Source organism: Thermobia domestica, chromosome 4, assembly GCF_964235325.1.
Source record: "Thermobia domestica chromosome 4, izTheDome1.hap1.1, whole genome shotgun sequence".
NCBI classification, from domain to species: domain Eukaryota; kingdom Metazoa; phylum Arthropoda; class Insecta; order Zygentoma; family Lepismatidae; genus Thermobia; species Thermobia domestica.
Window position 1 is genome coordinate 315,805,992 of NC_137457.1, and position 20,255 is coordinate 315,826,246.

General features: G+C 36.2%; 1 protein-coding gene across 1 annotated transcript in view; it reads right to left on the minus strand.

Moving 5' to 3' along the window:
• unc-45 (unc-45 myosin chaperone) overlaps positions 1-20,255 on the minus strand; it is an 80,388-nt gene that overhangs the window by 12,024 nt on the left and 48,109 nt on the right. Inside the window, exons 18-19 of the mRNA XM_081756542.1 lie at positions 17,522-17,633; positions 16,762-16,911 (exon numbers count right to left, since the gene is read on the minus strand). Coding sequence (XP_081612668.1) covers positions 16,762-16,911; positions 17,522-17,633 — 262 coding nt within the window. The remainder of the gene's footprint in view (positions 1-16,761; positions 16,912-17,521; positions 17,634-20,255) is intronic.

Sequence of the window (20,255 nt, forward strand, 5' to 3'; positions counted from 1 at the left end):
CTAAATCCGCCACTGATTCTCAGTATAAAATGATTTTTAAAGTTGTATCCGGAAGATTATTGCTAAACATATAAACGAAACAAAATATTAGTTATGCCTGTACTCATAAACTTCAAGCACTTCCCAAATAAAATTAGGACTTTTTAGGAAACGAAACAATCAGAAAAAATCCTCCTAAAGTACTTTTCTAAATCCGCTACTGATTATTTGTATAAATTGGTATTCAAGGTTGTGTCCGGAAAATTATTGCTAAATTACTTCACAGCTACAGTATAACACAAATGTGGAAGTACGGTTTGACGGATATATTGAAAAACGTACGCTTTGACGGATAAATAGAAAAACGGGCAAGTTTAACTTTTGCGCTAGAAGCTAGAGTACTAAAAGCTCTTAGAAATGAAACACGGATGACAAACTAGAGAAGAAAAAAGATGTCGATAACTCAAAAGTTAAAATAAAGTTAAATAGCCTCTAAAATTACCCTCAAATACTACATTCTTCATGTTAGCTTTAATTCGTAAAACATGTGCTCCATCCATCTTGATAGTGAATTTCAGAGCGAAATATCACATTCAGGTCATGGAATTCTTATCTAACTATAGAATATACTATGAGAAAGCTATTTAGATAGAAAAATCATGAAGTTGAGAAAAGCCAAAATTTCCAAAATTCTCGTTTTTTTCCCAAAAAAGCCGGCTTTTTATGTGAAAAAAACCATCGATTCAAAAAAGCCGGCTTTTTTGCATCTCTACATAGGATTGCCACCTTTTTCTAAATCTAAACCGGAACATACTTAGTCAGGGACGTACGCATGAATTCATTTCGGGGGTGTCCAAATTCAATTCTTCTTTTGTTTTTCCCACATTCACATAGGCGAAACACAAAAGAAGACAGAAGAATGGATGAAACAGCACAAAGACGACGTAAGGTTGAAGAGGGACAAGAACGCAATATAGAAGTATTAGAAAGAGCAAACCACAGGCTAGAACAGATGTCATAGAAGCAGGAAACAGAACATTGGTGATCAAACGGAAAGAAGCCGGAGAAATTATGAAAGTAGGAGACAACGTGATGAATTGGAATGCAGGATTTTCGATAAATAAATACCGAAGAAAGTAGATCAAGTGGTAGAGCGTTGTCTTCGCATTAGGGAGGTCGCGGGTTCTATTCCTGCTGCCGACCATCCTGATTGGGGTTTTCCAGGGTTTCCTTCAATCCTACCAGGCAAATGCCGGGATGGTACCTACTAAAACAGGCCCTGGCCGATACCATCCCAAATCCTTTCCATTGTTGTTATTGTTGTTAGATATCCAGTATAAAATGGCCTCTGAGCTGTATCTGGTGATTGTTAAATAAATAAAGAAAGAATGGGAGAAGATTCTCCTTAAAGAAAAAGAAATGAAAAGGAAGAAGAAAAGAAAGAGAACACATTAATAAGGGAACGGATAATTAGAGAACAAACATGTATCTAGCGAAAATGTATATTTTTAATTGGATAAGTGCGCAACTGAACAAGTGAAAGTGAAAAACACAAATGTTACTTTTAATGAAGGGGCGGAAAGTATATAAGAGATGACCAATTCACAACTAGTCAGAAGAAGTGGAAGTCTGATGAAGACACAGTTATTGTGCTTAAACTGTAACGTGATTGTTTTTTTATATATATATATATAATCACATAGCCTTACTGGGTGTGTTGTTGTATTTAGTTTGCCAAGTTCAATATGAGGAGTCGGGATTTCGGGGCGGGGAGTCGGTCCAGACTCCCAGGACTCATTCCTTGCGTACGTCAATAATGTAATGCTAGAAATTTGGTAGGTATATACTCCATCATTAGAAAAAAAATATACTGTATTCTCACCCCCGTACACGCTCGTTTCTAAATTTGAGGTGGGTATACCCTCGATAATAATAATAATAATAGTTGAATATATGCTATATACTCCTGTATATGCTCCATTAATCCCTGGACACATTTATCAATCATGTGCAGACTGTTGTTCCTCATACCGAAACTTGTACATAAAACAATTTATTACGAATAATAGAAAGAAATACATATATACAGTATTTATGAATAAAAATTGCAATGAAAATTTAAATCAAAAACTCATGAAACAGAAAACCCTAGCACCAGGTTCTTGGCGGTCAGTTGAACAATAATTATGAACCAATGAGCCGGTCAAAGAATAATAATATTGGCGGTGATTTCACTGTTTGGCAACACCAAAATTTTAGCGATAGGACCGTTTCGACATTTCCATTGCCATAGGTACACATCGTGGGTCGAAATTTACAAATTTCAAAGAATTTCTGTCGCATATTTTCTAAGTAGTATGAATAATTTGGCGTCTCGCCTTATAATGTGTCCTTTCTAAGGCGTAATTCGGGACGATGAAAATTTTTCTAATCTTCGGAACATCCCACCATATAACGCGTCCCTTCTTAGGAGTAGTTCGGGACGATGAAAATTTTCCTACTCTTCGGGACATCCCACCATATAACGCGTCCCTTCTTAGGCGTAGTTCGGGACGATGAAAATTTTCCTACTCTTCGGGACATCCCACCATATAATGCGTCCCTTCTTAGGCGTAGTTCGGGACGATTAAAATTTTCCTACTCTTCGGGACATCCCACCATATAACGCGTCCCTTCTTAGGCGTAGTTCGGGACGATGAAAATTTTCCTACTCTTCGGGACATCCCACCATATAACGCGTCCCTTCTTAGGCGTAGTTCGGGACGATGAAAATTTTCCTACTCTTCGGGACATCCCACCATATAACGCATCCCTTCTTAGGCGTAGTTCGGGACAATGAAAATTTTCCTACTCTTCGGGACATCCCACCATATAATGCGTCCCTTCTTAGGCGTAGTTCGGGACAATGAAAATTTTCCTACTCTTCGGGACATCCCACCATATAACGCATTCCTTCTTAGGCGTAGTTCGGGACGATGAAAATTTTCCTACTCTTCGGGACATCCCACCATATAATGCGTCCCTTCTTAGGCGTAGTTCGGGACGATGAAAATTTTCCTACTCTTCGGGACATCCCACCATATAACGCGTCCCTTCTTAGGCGTAGTTCGGGACGATGAAAATTTTCCTACTCTTCGGGACATCCCACCATATAACGCATCCCTTCTTAGGCGTAGTTCGGGACGATGAAAATTTTCCTACTCTTCGGGACATCCCACCATATAATGCGTCCCTTCTTAGGCGTAGTTCGGGACGATGAAAATTTTCCTACTCTTCGGGACATCCCACCATATAACGCATCCCTTCTTAGGCGTAGTTCGGGACGATGAAAATTTTCCTACTCTTCGGGACATCCCACCATATAATGCGTCCCTTCTTAGGCGTAGTTCGGGACGATGAAAATTTTCCTACTCTTTGGGACATCCCACCATATAACGCGTCCCTTCTTAGGCGTAGTTCGGGACGATGAAAATTTTCCTACTCTTCGGGACATCCCACCATATAACGCGTCCCTTCTTAGGCGTAGTTCGGGACGATGAAAATTTTCCTACTCTTCGGGACATCCCACCATATAACGCGTCCCTTCTTAGGCGTAGTTCGGGACGATGAAAATTTTCCTACTCTTCGGGACATCCCACCATATAACGCATCCCTTCTTAGGCGTAGTTCGGGACGATGAAAATTTTCCTAACATTTGGGACCTCTCGCCTAATTCGGAAACAGGTGCAAACTCTAACCACAAAGTCCAAAAACACCACATTGGGACAAAATAACAACATGGGTCATATTAAACAATGGAACCCTTTCTTGGAACACTTTCTTCACTACGAACTAATTGTAGTAAAATTGGTTTAGGTTGAGATCACTGTTGAGGAAAAGAAAGAAAAAGTATAAAAATATGATATAAATAAATAAATAAAATACAATTAGCAAAAAAAATGTCCCTGGTGAAAAATAGATAAAAAAGGGAAATATACATAAAAAACAATAGCTCACAAACGGGAAGAAACAAGAAAGAAGAAGAAAAGAACAAACAGTGCAAATGGCGACACAGACTGAGGTCTGTGCCAGCAATAAAGGGTTTTCCTTTTCAGAAAAGGGTTTGAATTGCATTGGAAAATATAAAATGTAGTTTAAATATGGCACAGTAAAAGCCAAATATATGCAGTTTGCCCCCGAAAAGCGATGAGACTGGTTTCATAAAATTTGATTATGTGTCCAAGCCATGTGGTCTGAGTGGAGAGCACCGACTGCAAGAGTCAGAGGATGTTTGGCTGTTCTGAGAACCAGACTGGGTAGCATAGTGGTTAATGCATCGGCACGATATGCCGGAGATCTCGGGTTCGAATCTCGGTCCAGTCAATCATTTTTTTTCACTCTTTGTATGTTATTGAATTCGCACGTACAGAGGGTTTGGGGTGTGAAAATAAGTTTAAATCGGTTGTTCCCTCCTTTCATAATTAATACATAAAGGACAATACAGGGTGTCCGGAATGGGACTGACGGTTTTTAAAAGTGTATAGTCTTAAGATGGTCAGAAACAGAAGAAGAAAAATAAAACATTCGTATTGAAAGAAAACTCAAAAAGTTTTGTTCAGCAAATTTTACTTGAACAACTACCGGTGACGGCGCTTCTGTCGCCGATAAACAGAAATGGTGTCAGCAATCGAAAAGGCGCAATGTGTGTGGTAGTTGGCAGAGACAAAAAGTGTTGTTCAAGTTCTTCCTGTGGGGGTATGTGAAAGACCTTGTGTATTCTGGTGAAAAGGGGCGTAACCTAATGAACTGGAGAACTGTATTAGGAATGCGATTGCTTCAGTAACATGTCAGATGTTACAGAATACGTGGAAAGAGAGACTGAGTTCAGGCTAGATATTGTAAGAGTTACAAATGGAACTCACGTGGAGTTACACTGAGTTAGAATGACTTGTAAGTAAGAGCAAATAAACTTTTTGAGTTCTCCTTTAAAATGCATTTTTTTTTTCTGTATCTCTGACCATATTAAAACTATACACTTTTAAAAACCGTCAGTCCCATTCCGGACACCCTATATATTTGTCTGTCCAATTTTGCAAACGTAACAAGGAATATATGGATTTACAAATACTGTTGGGTATAGTACACCTGAAAATATTTCGGTAAATGAAGAGGAACACTACAGCTTTGCACATTCAACTGCATTCTTTCCTTTGTCTAACTTTGTACATTCAACTGCATTCTTTCTTTTGTCTAGCTTTGTACATTCAACTGCATTCTTTCCTTTGTCTAACTTTGTACATTCAACTGCATTCTTTCCTTTGTCTAGCTTTGTACATTCAACTACATTCTTTCTTTTGTCTAACTTGGTACATTCAACTGCATTCTTTCTTTTGTCTAGCTTTGTACATTCAACTGCATTCTTTCCTTTGTCTAGCTTTGTACATTCAACTGCATTCTTTCCTTTGTCTAACTTTGTACATTCAACTGCATTCTTTCCTTTGTCTAACTTTGTACATTCAACTGCATTCTTTCCTTTGTCTAGCTTTGTACATTCAACTGCATTCTTTTCTTTGTCTAGCTTTGTACATTCAACTGCATTCTTTCCTTTGTCTAGCTTTGTACATTCAACTGCATTCTTTCCTTTGTCTAGCTTTGTACATTCAACTGCATTCTTTCCTTTGTCTAGCTTTGTACTACCATGAGCAAAATAAATGACGCGTCTCTTTATTTTGAAGTTTTTTGAAAATATCTCCGTTTTCTTTATATGTTCGAAATTTCGGAAGGTTTCCCCAGCAGGACAGGTTAATAACAAACCCGTTTTTAATATTTGTGTTAGATATTAGCTTAAAATAAAGAAATTAGAAGCAAAAAACATTAAATCGACAGAAATCTCGAGAATTACCAACTCTGCTAAAGTGGGAAATTTTCAAGAACACGAGGGAATTCTGCAGTTCAACACGAAGCAGCGACATCTATGACATTGAGAGAAATGTGGATTAAATCTTCAAACTAAACTTTTAACGAATATTTCTAGTATGTCTTATTATATGCATTATCTGCAAACTCCAAATATATGAATATATGCTAAGTATTAACATAAAGATAGAGCAAATAGTGGAAATTATCTATGGAAAAGGACGAATTGGTAGGACGATCGTAATGAAATATCGTCTTTACCGGAACAGGCTCAGTTCACGTAAAAAAACAAATAGCTCAGTTAGTAAAAGCAACGAGTCTGTATGCTCAAGGTAGCGGGTTCGATCCCCTGGAAGTACCGTTATCATTTTTATCACTACACTACGGTTATTTTTTTATTTTTTTATTTGGGAAAAATCAAATTGTAACGTATGTGAAAAACTCCAACGATACCAAAAAAAGAAAAAATGCTGTTGTCGCACTTGCAGTAGCGTCCTTAATTTTGTTTGCAAAGTTTCGTAATTATTTCCCCTGTGCTCACTGCTCACCATATGCTCGCTGGCGCATAACGAATGTTTCCCAGTAAATGTTAATTCTAATTTGGAGAATTTTATAAAGTTTCACAATATTTCTCACTAGATAGTCTTCTATCTACGTGTTTGGATATTTTGATAACAGATTTCCCTATTAAATGTTTAATTTTCCCTAGATGTTTAATTACGGAAAAGTTTTACAATGTATTTGTATTGAATTGAAATTGTTTTGAATTTACTACATAAGGTAAGTAGACCGAAGGAGGAGAACTCAAGTAATTGATATTCTACGTAAAAGCAACCTATTGTAGAATGATGCTTCTTACCTTCAGCACATAATCTTTACGTTAGAGAGTCAGACAGAGAAAAATCCTGGTTTTTCCTCCTCTACGACCACCCATCTTAAACCTCTACATATCATTGTTCGTCTCACAAAATTTCGGTGCTCCAAAAACATTCAAATAATAATAATAATAATAATAATAATAATAATAATAATAATAATAATAATAATAATAATAATAATAATAATAATAATAATAATAATAATAATAATCCTGAATATGCCATCCTTACATAATGTAGGATATCTTAGTTTCCTAGTTTAAATCTTAAATATCTTAGTTTAAAATGCTTTCTTTAGTACTTATTTGAGCAACCATGTAGGAGGGGGTACGACTTTTTATTTTGCCCCTCTCATTTCAGTAGCCTTCCAACAGAAAGTAATTTTTGATAAGCAGGACAGACAAAATGAATAAGAAATATATTTACAGCATCCTCTCCCCTTTCATGATTGGAATATCACGTAATATTTTTTATTCTACGAAAGATGGCCCTGTGCGGTTAGGGGTAGGTAACTAAAAAAATACCTAATATATAGCGCCCCTTGATTGTAATATTACCGCTTCTTTATTTGTACGAGGGAGCCCCTACACAATCAAGGGTGACAAAAAGAATAGGAAGAGTGTCTATTGATTCCAGTGGTGGATCCAGCACGAACTCCTGGGGGAGAGGAGGGGAAGTGAAACATTCTTTTGATGATGTGAAGCTGTCACAAATTACCACTTAACTAAACTAAACAATAGTGGGGGGAACCGGAACCCAGTCAATTTAAATTGATGTAAAAGTTTAATTTTTGGCTTCATATTAAAGTTTTGGTTTCAAATGAGAATTTCAGTCCAAGTGGTCAATGATCAAATCTCGTGGGGCTCTTCAGTGTAGGCTAATACGGCCCCCTTATGAGAAAAGGCAAAATTATTAACATGTTTATAACTTTCGAATTTTTCGTCTATTTTAAAGAAATATTTTGCTTCGTATTAAAGTGTTGGTTCCAAATGACAAATTCAGTCCGAGTGGACAATGATCAAATCTCCGGGGGGGTCTTCAGTATAGGGGGCTACGGCTCGCTTATGGGAAAAGGCAAAAATATGAAAATGCTTATAACTTCCGAATTTTCCGTCTATTTTAAAGAAATTATTGACTTCATATTAAAGTCTTGGCTTCAAATGACAATTTCAGTCCGTGTGGACAATGATCAAATCTCGGAGGGCTCTTCGGTGTAGGGGTTTCGGCTTCTTTATGGGACAAGATTCACGTAGTTGATATTGCAAAATTGTTTTGTATATATAAGTGGAAACTTGCACCATTTGGTTAATTTTACCTCTTATGTTTTGCAGATTCATATTCCAAGCAATAGTTACTTCGCAGAGCTAAAAGAAGGCACTTACTAGTTTCATTAAAATGAAATGTCTTTTATGAGAGGAGCAGACGAACGAACAGGCACCCAAACGTTGGTTGAGTCGTACGGTTGAAACTCGTTTAGCTCGCTTCAATTATTATTATTATTATTATTATTATTATTATTAATAATAATAATAATAATAATAATAATAAAGCATTACAGGGACCTTTGGTGCAGGGGGTTCGTGGCTCGATTCCACTTCGTGCCAAGTGAAATTTGAGGTGGACAAATACCGTGTGCATGGGTATTTGTTTTCTTGAGATTTTCCATTTTCCTCCCACTTTCTTCATTTCACCATTTCATTCATCATCATTCTCCCTTAGCGTAAGTGCATAATCGTCCAACGTTAAACTAGATATTGCAATTTCAATAATAATAATAATAATAATTAATTCAACTGAAAGGACTGTAATTTATGTGGACAGCAATTATCATAAATATGCAACCATTATAAAAACAATGCTTTGAGTTGAAAGATAATCCTTCCCAAGTGTTAACGAATGCGCACGAGATAAGACATGTCTCGAGAAAGAGACAAGACGCGCTTTGTGACATCCAAGATAATACGAGGCAAATGTTTTGGACACGAGATAGCTTGTAAAATGTCTCGTCTTGTCTGGAATGTCTCGAAAACAAAAGTCTAAGTTTTAAAATTATTTTTCAAGATCTATTCTCTCAGAAGTAGTTCTCTGCCTTAAAATTAATAACGACATTTGTGATTTAAAAAAAGATAAACAATGCCTAAAGTTAGTAGTTAACTTTTCGAAAAGAAGCTTCATTAAGGGTGAACCTGAAAAATGTCCACAAACTTCGGGAGGTGATTCGTGACATCAAAAGGAGACAAATGGTCCTCTTGCAGTTTTCGAATTCAGCTTCGTTGTCGAGATACAGGGTTGCCAACTGGTCGTGTTTGAGAAACTCACTGGGAATAAATTCAAGTCCAAGAATAAACTACTACTCATATATTTTTCAGGTCAATTGACTTATACCATGTTGTAAGGTCAAATATTTATTTATGAAGTGTGTACAAAATTCGCCAGGGTCTTTTCTGAGAAAATCGTCGAGAAAAAGTCACCTCCAAGAATAAACTACCCCTCGTAAATTTTTCTAAGAGAAATATCTGATACTGCAATATAGGGTTGTTAATTAAATATTGATTAATGAAAAATAAACAAAATTGTTAAAACCATTTTTGAGAAAATAGCGTTTTTCGATTTTCGGCTGTTTGTAAACCACATTTATTTTAGGTGGTAGGAAAAATGGAAAAGCTCCTGTAAGAATACTAAGTAAACCCTAAGTTTAAAATTTGGTGTAGATAAGTTGAACGGTATGGCCTCTAGGCGAGTGCATATAAAAGTGTGCCGAACGGACGGACCGGAAGGACGGGTGTCGAAAAGTCACATTTTCGATATGTAGACGCCATGAAACACGTAAATCCGTTGAAATCTGAATTTGATATTATTTTCACAATCACTATATTTTCTTCTCTCTTTTGTCGCTCGAAAAAGAAAAGCCTGAGTTTACCACAAAAAGCTAGGGAGTTTCTCAAAAAATATTCAATTACAGGGCCACCGCACTAAACTTTTTCAATTCAATTTCTTAACTGTGTTAGGCCGCAGTTGTTACTGAAGTGTGTATTTGGATAATACGAATAAAATTATCGTATTATTCAAATACATCGAATGTCAGATTATCGAATAAAAAACTTCGATTGAAGAAAATCCATACTACAAAACTAACTCACACTTTGAGCACATTTTCATTAGACATATAATAGACCAATTAATGCAATCATTGTTTATGAAATATGAAAAAAATCAAATGAGTCACTTTGGGAAAGTCATTCAAAAAGAACACGTCAGGAGTAACCTACCTCTTGTGAATTGTTTCGAACAATGAGTTAAGGTATACTTTTGGTTATTAATGAAATATTTATTTGCGAAATTTGAACAAAATCGCCTGTCGTTCGAGAAAATTGTCGGGGAAAAAACTTTGACCCCAAAAATAAACTATCCGTTGTAATTGTTGTTCATAGAAATGACTTATACTAAAATATAGGGTTATTAATGAAATACTTATTTATGAATTATCAATAAAATTGTCCGAGTAATTTTTGAGAAAATCGTGAGGGAAAAATAATTCCCCGAATAAACTATCTCTTGAGGATTCTTTCAGGGTAAGCGAGTTATTCCATATTACTAGGTTTTTAATGAAATATTTATTTCTGAGTACGAACAAAATTGCTTGACTCATTTTTGAGAAAACGGTGGAGGAAAAACACCCACAAGAGTAAACTACCCCTCGCATATTTTTTAAGGACAAACGAGTTTTGCCATATTGTTCGGTTATTAACGAAATATTTATTTTTGAAATATGAATAAACTCTTTTGAGTCGTTTTTGAGAAAATCGCCCAGATAACACTCCACCAAGAATAAACTACCCCTCGCATTTTTTTAGGACAAACGAGTTATGCCATATTGATAAGTTATTAATGAAATCTTTATTTATGAAATATGAACGAAAACATTTGAGTCCATTTTGAGAAAATCACTGAGAAAAAACTCACCCCCTTAGTATAAACTACCCCTTGTAGATTTTTCTCAGATAAATGCCTTATACCACAAAATAGGGTTGCTAATTAAATATTGATTTATAAAAAAAGAAAGAAAACAAGATCGTTAGAGCCAGTTATGAGAAAATATCTTTTTTTTATTTTCATCGTACAGGAAACTACCCTTGTTTTGGGAGTAGGAGAAATAAAAAAAACTATAGGAAATACTATAAAAATCTTAAACTAAAATTTGGTGCAGATAAGTTGAACGGTATGGCTTCTAGGCAAGTGCATAGAAAAGTGTAGCGAACGGACGGACGAACTGATGGACATGTATCGAAAAATAACTTTTTCGGTGTTAGGGGCTATAATACGTGTAAATTCGTTGAAATGTCAAATTTGATTTTTTTTTCGAACACCATACTTTCTTCTCTCATTTGTCACCTCAAAGTAAAAGGAACTCAGAACTACAGATAAAAGACACCTACTTTTACACATAGACATTTATTGATTTAAAACTGTTTTAGTTTGTGTCATTTCACTTCCAATTGAAAGGTTTTACAATGATTAACGGCATACCAATGACGAGACGGAAGTTTTCAGGAAGTAAATGCATTCAGAAGTCTAGACTGCATTACAGCCTGTTTTTATTTCTGCAATTGTTAACAGCTGTAATTTCGTCCAAACGCTACATGAAATAATTTTTGGTTGACGTCAATGTATTACTATTTTAGTATTGTTCTCTTCAGACTTGGTTGAAGTTTTGTCTTAACGGTTATACATTTTTTCTTTCTTATTTCATCGTTACACATAAGAACAAAATGTTATGGTGAGTGGATAGATTCGAACCTACGAACATTGAGTTTATATTCTTCCAACACTTTACCAATGGACCAAGCTTTGTCTTCACGGTAACGCCCGGTTACAGGGTTTACTACGATTTAAATAAAATGGCTGGCTGTTAGAATTCCCTGCTCACATATTTCGATAAATAATTTTCATTGATTCGGAGATACGTAGAGCAATGTTTAGATACACATTTTAGGAGAGTGAATGTTGGTGTATATAATAATTTCATGCCAGGTAAAAGCTAGATAAGTTTCGATAAAATGTTTCATATGTAGTTCTCAATAATAAGCTTGCTGTTCGGAGTGAAGTTCCAAGGTTCAGCATTGCCTAGCAGTTTTTGCTATTAATATCCCTTCTAATAATATTGGCAGTGGACAAAAGTTAGCCCGTGTTGAAGCTTTTTGCTCCTAATTTAGTTATTTTACTTACTTAAGGAATATATTGAAAATTGTCAGCAGGCACGTATGCAGTAATTTATTTCGGGAGAAGTCCGACTTCAATATTAGGATAAATTATAATAAAATTTAAAAGATAATCCTTAAATTTAGGCTAAATTTACAGAGAAGTTGGGATTTCAGAGGGGAGTCCGGACCACCTGGACCCACCCCTAAATGCGTCCTTGTTTGTCAGTAACGTTTCCTCATTTTGAAACCCTCAAAAACTTCGGATATATAAAGGAAAACGAGTTATTTTCGATAAAATATCACTTCAGAAGACGCGACAGTTTTATTGCACATGGTGGTATCCCAAGTTCACAAGGGCAAGAATTCATTAATTTTGATTCTCTGTCATTGTGCTCTATCGAAAGGTTAGGTTTGTAACATATTACTCCTACGAACAAGCATGACTGGCAGATAGGAGTACTGAACACAACTCCAGAGAAATGCATGCTGAACTCTACGCTTTGGTGATTTGCCCTCAAGGTCAATCGAGTGGTAATTCAGTTCCGTCTCTGTTCTTAAGCCATGTTCGTATTACTTCGAATAGTTTTGATAATGAAAAGCATGCCTCTTAATATAACAGACTTCTTTCTCGTAAGAAATCGAAACTCAGTTGGTCAGAGCAACTAGTCTGTAAGAATTAGGTTGTTAGTTAGTTAGGAGCCCAGTACGAGTAAGGGTTTTTATTACTATTGTTTTTATCTTTTTTATGTGAGGAAAAATCAAATTGTGACATCGCGATATCAAATGTATTTGATTAGGTAGCTTTGTCTTAGCTAAACTTTAAACATCAGTAACCGTCGAAATTATTTCACCAACTGATCACTTACTGAACATTTCAAACACGTCAAACCAGTGGCATAACATGAAGGTTAACCTCTCCTCCGCAGTCCTTAGTTATGCGTCCGTACTTTCAAGGGCGGACTAAGGGCCGGGCGACTGCCCGGGGCGCCAGAGAAAGAGGGGCACCAAAACGAGCCTCAAAAAGTAAATTTTATAATGTGCTTTCTACTGACGTTTTTGGTTTATATTCTTGTAAAGTAGTGGCAATTATATGATATTTTTCCATTTCACTATGAAAGAAGAGAGTTTCATAGTACTAAGGGGGCTGTATCGAAAAATTGAGAGATGGCATGTAGAATAAAGAGTGTTAAATAATAATAATAATAATAATAATAATAATAATAATAATAATAATAATAATAATAATAATAATAATAAATATGAATGTCTTTGGAGAGCCGAAATTATGTGAGACGAACAATGATATGTAGAGGTTTAAGATGGGTGGTCATAGAGGAGGAAAAACCAGGATTTTTCTCTCTCTGACGTTAAGATTATGTGCTGAAGGTAAGAAGCATCATCATTCTACAATAGGTTGCTTTTACGTAGAATATCTATTACTTGAGCTCCCCTCCTTCGGGCAACTTTGCTTATGTAGTAAATTCAAAACAATTTCAATTTAAGACAAATATTTATAGAGAAAATTAAACATTTAATAGGGAAATCTGTTATCAAAATATCCAAACACGTAGATAGAAGACTATGTAGTGAGAAACATTGTGAAACTATAAAATTCTCCAAATTAGAATTAACATTTACTGGAAAACATTCGTTATGCATCAGTGAGTACAGGGGAAATAATTACGAATCTGTTTGCAAACAAAAATTAGAGACACTAATGCAAATGCGACGATATTTTCTCTCTCTCTTTTTTTTTTTTTTTTTTTGGTATCGTCATGAGTTTTACACATATGTTACAATTTGATTCTTTCCCAAATAAAAAATAAATAAAATAACCTTAGTGATAAAAATGACAACAGTAGTTCCACGGGATTCGAACCGTCTATCTTCGGTATACAAACTCGTTGCTTTACCTAACTGAGCTATTTGCTCTCTTACGTAAGCTGAACCTGTTCTACAGTAAAGACGATTTTTCATTACGATTGGGCTAACAATTCGTCTTTTTCCATAGGTAATTTCCACTATTTGCACTATCTATACGTTAATACTTAGCATAGATTCATATATTTGGAGTTCGCTGATAATGCATATAATAAGACATACTAGAAATATTTCGTTAAAATTTTCGTTTGTAGATCTAATCCACGCTTCTCTCAATGACATAGATGTCGCTGCTTCGTGTTGAACTGCAGAATTCCCTCGCGTTCTTGAAAATTTCCCACTTTAGCAGAGTTGGTAATTCTCGAGATTTCTGTCGATTTAATGTTTTTTGCTTCTAATTTCTTTATTTTAAGCTAATATCTAACACAAATATTAAAAACGGGTTTGTTATTAACCTGTCCTGCTGGGGAAACCTTCCGAAATTTCGAACATATAAAGAAAACGGAGATATTTTCAAAAAACTTCAAAATAAAGAGACGCGTCATTTATTTTGCTCATGGTAGTACATTCAACTGCATTCTTTCCTTTGTCTAGCTTTGTACATTAAACTGCATTCTTTCCTTTGTCTAGCTTTGTACATTCAACTGCATTCTTTCCTTTGTCTCTATTAAAGTACACAACACACCTCTTTGTTTGTTCGTTTATTGAAAGTGGCGTCCCTTTTCAGTACTCAGGTTACATGAGACGGGCGCCTACAGTTCGAGGTGGAATCCGGACCACCGCACAGTGAACAAAAATAAGGTTCTAGCCGGAAAAAATTCTGAAAATGCACAATAAATGGGCCAGCATTAAACCAATCTATATAATTCATACCCAATTGAATATATAATCTTATTTACACGTCTATAGTGCCCTATAGTATGACCAGACCATATCTTCTTGTAGTACTGGTGAATTTTGGGTTGTGTTGAAACCTATATACGAAGTTTTTCTGTGTCGTTAAAGTAACAAATGTTAAGCAGAACGTATTACAATTCCTTTATTATCGCACTGCATGTATTAGAAACACAGTGTGACAAAAATAAATGTAGGCACATATATAATACAGACACAGTAATCCAAATAAGACTATTGTAATATGACTGAAGCGATTTGGTAAAGGGCAAATAATATTTTATTAATTTTGACATTAATATTTTGTAAACTTTCATATTTTAAATGCAAATAAAACTCAATTCCCAATCTGGTGCTGTTAGGTCGTTCACACGTGTAAAGAAATTAAGGAAGTCTCGTAACAATTCAAAACTATGTCTAGATAAAACATTCTTTTAATAGGAAATATAATTTATGTTATGTAGCAATGTGTCAATGTCCTACTTCACGTTATGAGGTAATTCTAAAAATGTAATTCTAAGCGGAAGAAATGACGCTACCAAAAACTAGGAAGAAAAGGTAGGTGGACAAAAAGAATTGTGAACTCGAGAGAATTTTCAAGTGACCATCAGACAAGAAGGATCAACCTCTCAAATCTTCACTCATCAAAATCTGGGTGAGTACATGCTGGTTACAAATTGATAACACACTTCTATTATTCAACTTCGTTACCAAATTCATTTAACTCATAACCTAACTTCTAAATTCAATATGACAGTTGTTATTGATTTTGACGTAAGGCCACAGCACCAGTTTGGGTAATTACCTTATCTGATATCTCTATTTTTATTTATGCAATCATAACTATCCATCTTAACACATTTACCGCTCTACCAAAAATTAAATGGTTAAGTTTGTTATGAGAATGCAGTTTAAAATGCCCCCATGCTAATATGATTATTATTACATGAGCTATGTGTGGATAAAAATTGTGTATGTCGACGCCCTTTCGGTCCAATAAGTTGGCATACGTTAATATTTACATTTTAAAAACATATACGTCTGCAACTAAAGAAAGAAAGAAAAGAAAAGAAAAAAAAAGCTAATTGAACATTTTGAAAAAAAAGAAGAAGAATAAGAAGAAAACAAAAAACGCCGAGTTGTATTACAGTCATTTGTGGACCCGGTACCTCTCGGTTTCGGTTTATCGACGAACAAACCCATAATTTCACGTAAGAATTAGGTAACATTATATTTTCATCTTTCATAGGCGTTATTGCGGAGTAAACTTCTCATTTGCTACTTTCTTTCCTAAAGCCTGTATGAAATGCGGATGGTACACTCGAAAAAATGTATAGGTACGCAACACAGATAGGCTAAAACGAAATTTTTCGTGTCACCTTCTGGTTGCTTGGTTGCCAAGTCCAAATTGTTCATTTTACGTGGCTTAGCTTCTAACACAGAGCAATATTGTGAGGGAGTCTGTCAAAGTATTGCATATCTTTCTGTCCACCATAGTCATCATCATGTGGTTGTAACCACAGACACATCCATTTCATTCACGGTAACTGTTGTTGGTTTATGTTCCGATACCTGTCGTTCAATGATACCTATTTCTGGTCTTGCTAAAAGTAGTTTCGTTCACCACGTAGAGTTGAAAACAAACACTGACACGCAGGTGGTAAAAGCGCGCAAAACTTACAAACAGAAAGGTCAACGTTGGAGGGTACTAATCGTGCCTTTATTTATTTCTCGTGGCCAAGGGTATTGAAAACATAAAGACCATGGCATCATCAAAAGATATATGACGTTCGAATCATGAAAACAATTTTCGGACTTTTTTTTTCGGCTAGATTGCCATTTTTGTCCATTGTGCACCGTAATGCGTTCAATGCATTTCACCCGAACCCGGGAGTCCATGCAACAAAAAAGTGCGTGCTATCCACGAGAACAATAAAAAAAAAAAAAAAAAAAAAAAAAAAAAAATCTCAGTGTTGGAAAGAAATGTGAAACTTCAATCAATGAATTAATTAATCTAATTCCGGTTCACTTACCTCGAACACTTTCTTGCAGCATTTTTTGCTGACGGACGTAAGAATCGCGAGGGCGCCAGCAGCAGCTTTACTCGTCTCGACGTCTTCCTCTGAACAAAGTAGCACCAATAATTTGGTTCTATCGTTGTTGCCTTCATACACCTTTACTACCTACAAAAATTAAACAAAGTGTATTATTTTCAATACACGTAAATCATATTTCTAATTTTTGTAATAGCAGAGTTGTTGAAAACAACCTTACAAACCACAATTGTATGAGCAATGGGAGGAGATAACTGAGTTCTCCTCACACCATGAACAGGCAGGGTAAATATATAAAAACGTTTGGATTGACATGTGGACAGACAGGGTAAATATATAAAGAAGTTTGGATTGACATATGGACACACAGGGTAAATATACAAAGAAGTTTGGACGGACATATAGACAGACAGGGTAAATATACAAAGAAGTTTGGATGGACATATGGACAGACAGGGTAAATATACAAAGAAGTTTGGATTGACATATGGACACACAGGGTAAATATACAAAGAAGTTTGGACGGACTTATAGACAGACAGGGTAAATATACAAAGAAGTTTGGATGGACATATGGACAGACAGGGTAAATATACAAAGAAGTTTGGACGGACACATGGATAGACAGGGTAAACATATAAAGGAGTTTTGGTTAATTAATAAAAAACGGCAAATTGCACGTAATTTTGGCATGCATCTTGTATATTTATGACCATAATGTTTCAGAAAATATACGTACGTCGGGTGAAAGCATCATGTTAGTCATGGCTTGAACAGCTGCCCGTTTCAACATCTCATGATCCTCATACATATAGTGCTCGATCCTTGGGATACCTTGTTCTTTCACAATCCTGCAAACAAATAATGTAATTATGCTTTCTCGTTTCAAGAAACAAAATTAAATCACACTTAAATCTGTAATAAAAAGAGGCAATATTTCCCTTAATAAATTTCCAACTACAGTGTGAAACACACTAGTTGCAAAATTTAATGCAAACTCAATCCTCATCTTTAGAACACATACACCATAAAACATGAAATACAAAAACTACATAAAAGATTGAATAAAGAAGACTTTTGATGTTCAATCCGTACTTCAGTAATATTTTAAATACATGAGTGGATCCAGATATAACCGACGTATTCAAACAAAATGAAATTAAATGAAATCTTTTAAATTAAATTTAATCTTGAAGTTTTACGTCCCACGATTGTGCCGGTTAGGCTAAAGGAGACGATGATGATGAGAGATGAGTAAAATGGTGGAATGAAGAAAGTGGGAGGAAACGGGAAAACCCCGAGAAAACCCACGAACACGGTGTTTGTTCACCACAAAGTCCACAGGCGCGAGCTGGGATCGAACCATTGACCCCAAGCACCGAAGGTAAACGCTCTACCACTGAGCCACCGCGCCCCTCACATGAAATCTTTTAGTTTAACGTCCCAAGATTATACTCTTTAGGCTAAGGGAGACGGATGATTTAAGCAAATGAATGATGATGGGAGAATTGGTGGAATGAGAAAGTAGGAGGATACGGAAATACCCCAGGAAAAACACGGACACGATGTTGTCCACCACAAACTTATCTGGCTGGGGATCGAACCAGGAACCCAACGCACCAGACGTATATGGAATACATTCGTAACAAGTTATTTATACGGTCACATAAGAAACGATTAAAATATCACAACAGTAAGTTTTTACCATATATCAAAATTAGGCAAGTTTTCAGTTATTTTCTTTATGTCTCTGGGCACTAATATGATCCCGTTACGTAGTTTCTCCCGAAACTGTTAAGCCTTCTGTCGTGAGAATGGGAATAATTTTGTCCGAAATACAACATACTCACTAGTATTGTATGCTGTTGTTGAAATTGTATCTTATTTTAACGGAATTCAGAGAGAGAAAAATGTACGACTGAGTCGAAAATTGTACCTGGATCCGCAGCTTATCACACGTAGTTTGGATAAACCAAGTTGTAGCAACACTGCTCTCACGTCAGAGGGCTGTATTAGCAACACTCTCACGTCAGAGGACTATACTAGCAACACTGCTCAAGTCAGAGGGCTGTATTAGCAACACTCTTACGTCAGAGGACTATATTAGCCACACTGCTCTCACGTCAGAGGGCTGTATTAGCAACACTCTTACGTCAGAGGACTATATTAGCAACACTGCTCTCACGTCAGAGGGCTGTATTAGCAACACTCTTACGTCAGAGGACTATATTAGCAACATTGCTCTCACGTCAGAGGGATGTATTAGCAACACTGTTCTCACGTCAAATGGTGTATCTCAGCACTATAAGTTTTCTGTACGTGATAAGGGAATGTAAAACGATGTAGTGTGGGGAGTGGTAATGAGTGTGTGTTATTCAGTCAAAAGCCGCAATGCCGTAAACTAGAAGACGGAAGTAAAAGCGTCATAACAATATTGTAAAAAGAACCTTGACAAGATATTAGGTAGAGGAAATTTAACACATGGGATTCGGTTCTCTCACAACCTTTTTATTATAAAAAGTATTGTTACATACAAAAATACCATACGAAGTCACTCTCATTGTGGCCCGAAGACCAATATAATGTTCTCTATGTAGTTTGTCTGGGTAAAATAAGTGTCACATGGCCCAGGAAGCTAAGGGAAGGACATCACAGAGCTCCAGGCAAGCTTCGTGTTTATGATTAGGAATTCTCAGTCCTCCAGGCAAGTAAGGAGAGGTTTAGACCTCGCAGAGCTCCAGGTAAGCAAATAGAGTAGTCGAGTTTCCACAGAGATCCGGGCAAGCTTCGTGGTTATGGTTAGGAATTCTCAGTCCTCCAGGCAAGTAAAGAGAGGTTTAGACCTCGCAGAGCTCCAGGTAAGCAAATAGAGTAGTCGAGTTTCCACAGAGATCCAAGCAAGTTTCGTGGTTATGGTTAGAAATTCTCAGTCCTCCAGGCAAGTAAAGAGAGGTTTAGACCTCGCAGAGCTCCAGGTAAGCAAATAGAGTAGTCGTTTCCACAGAGCTCCAGGCAAGCTTCGTGGTTATGGTTAGGAATTCTCAGTCCTCCAGGCAAGTAAAGAGAGGTTTAGATCTCGCAGAGCTCCAGGTAAGCAAATAGAGTAGTAGAATTCCCACAGAGCTCCAGGCAAGCTAATAGAGGGGATTATCAGCGAAACTGATGGCGATGAAGTTCTTACAGAGTATTTTATACCATCTTCCGGATGGTGGTGGCGCTAGTGTTCCTCTTCTGTCACATGACTTGATAATAATGATGGTGTTTGTCGTCGGCTTGCTCGCAGTAGTTGTAGTAGAAGAGCACGTGTTTTGTTTACAAATAAGAAGTATGTGTTGTTGTTTTCAAATATAAACAAAGTGTAGAATATAACAATATGTTTTGGAAACACAAACAACGTATGTGGATGAATATTGAACTGGTACGTGGGCGCAGTGTAAAACGGTGTTCTCAGGTACTTCGTGGCAACCTTCTTG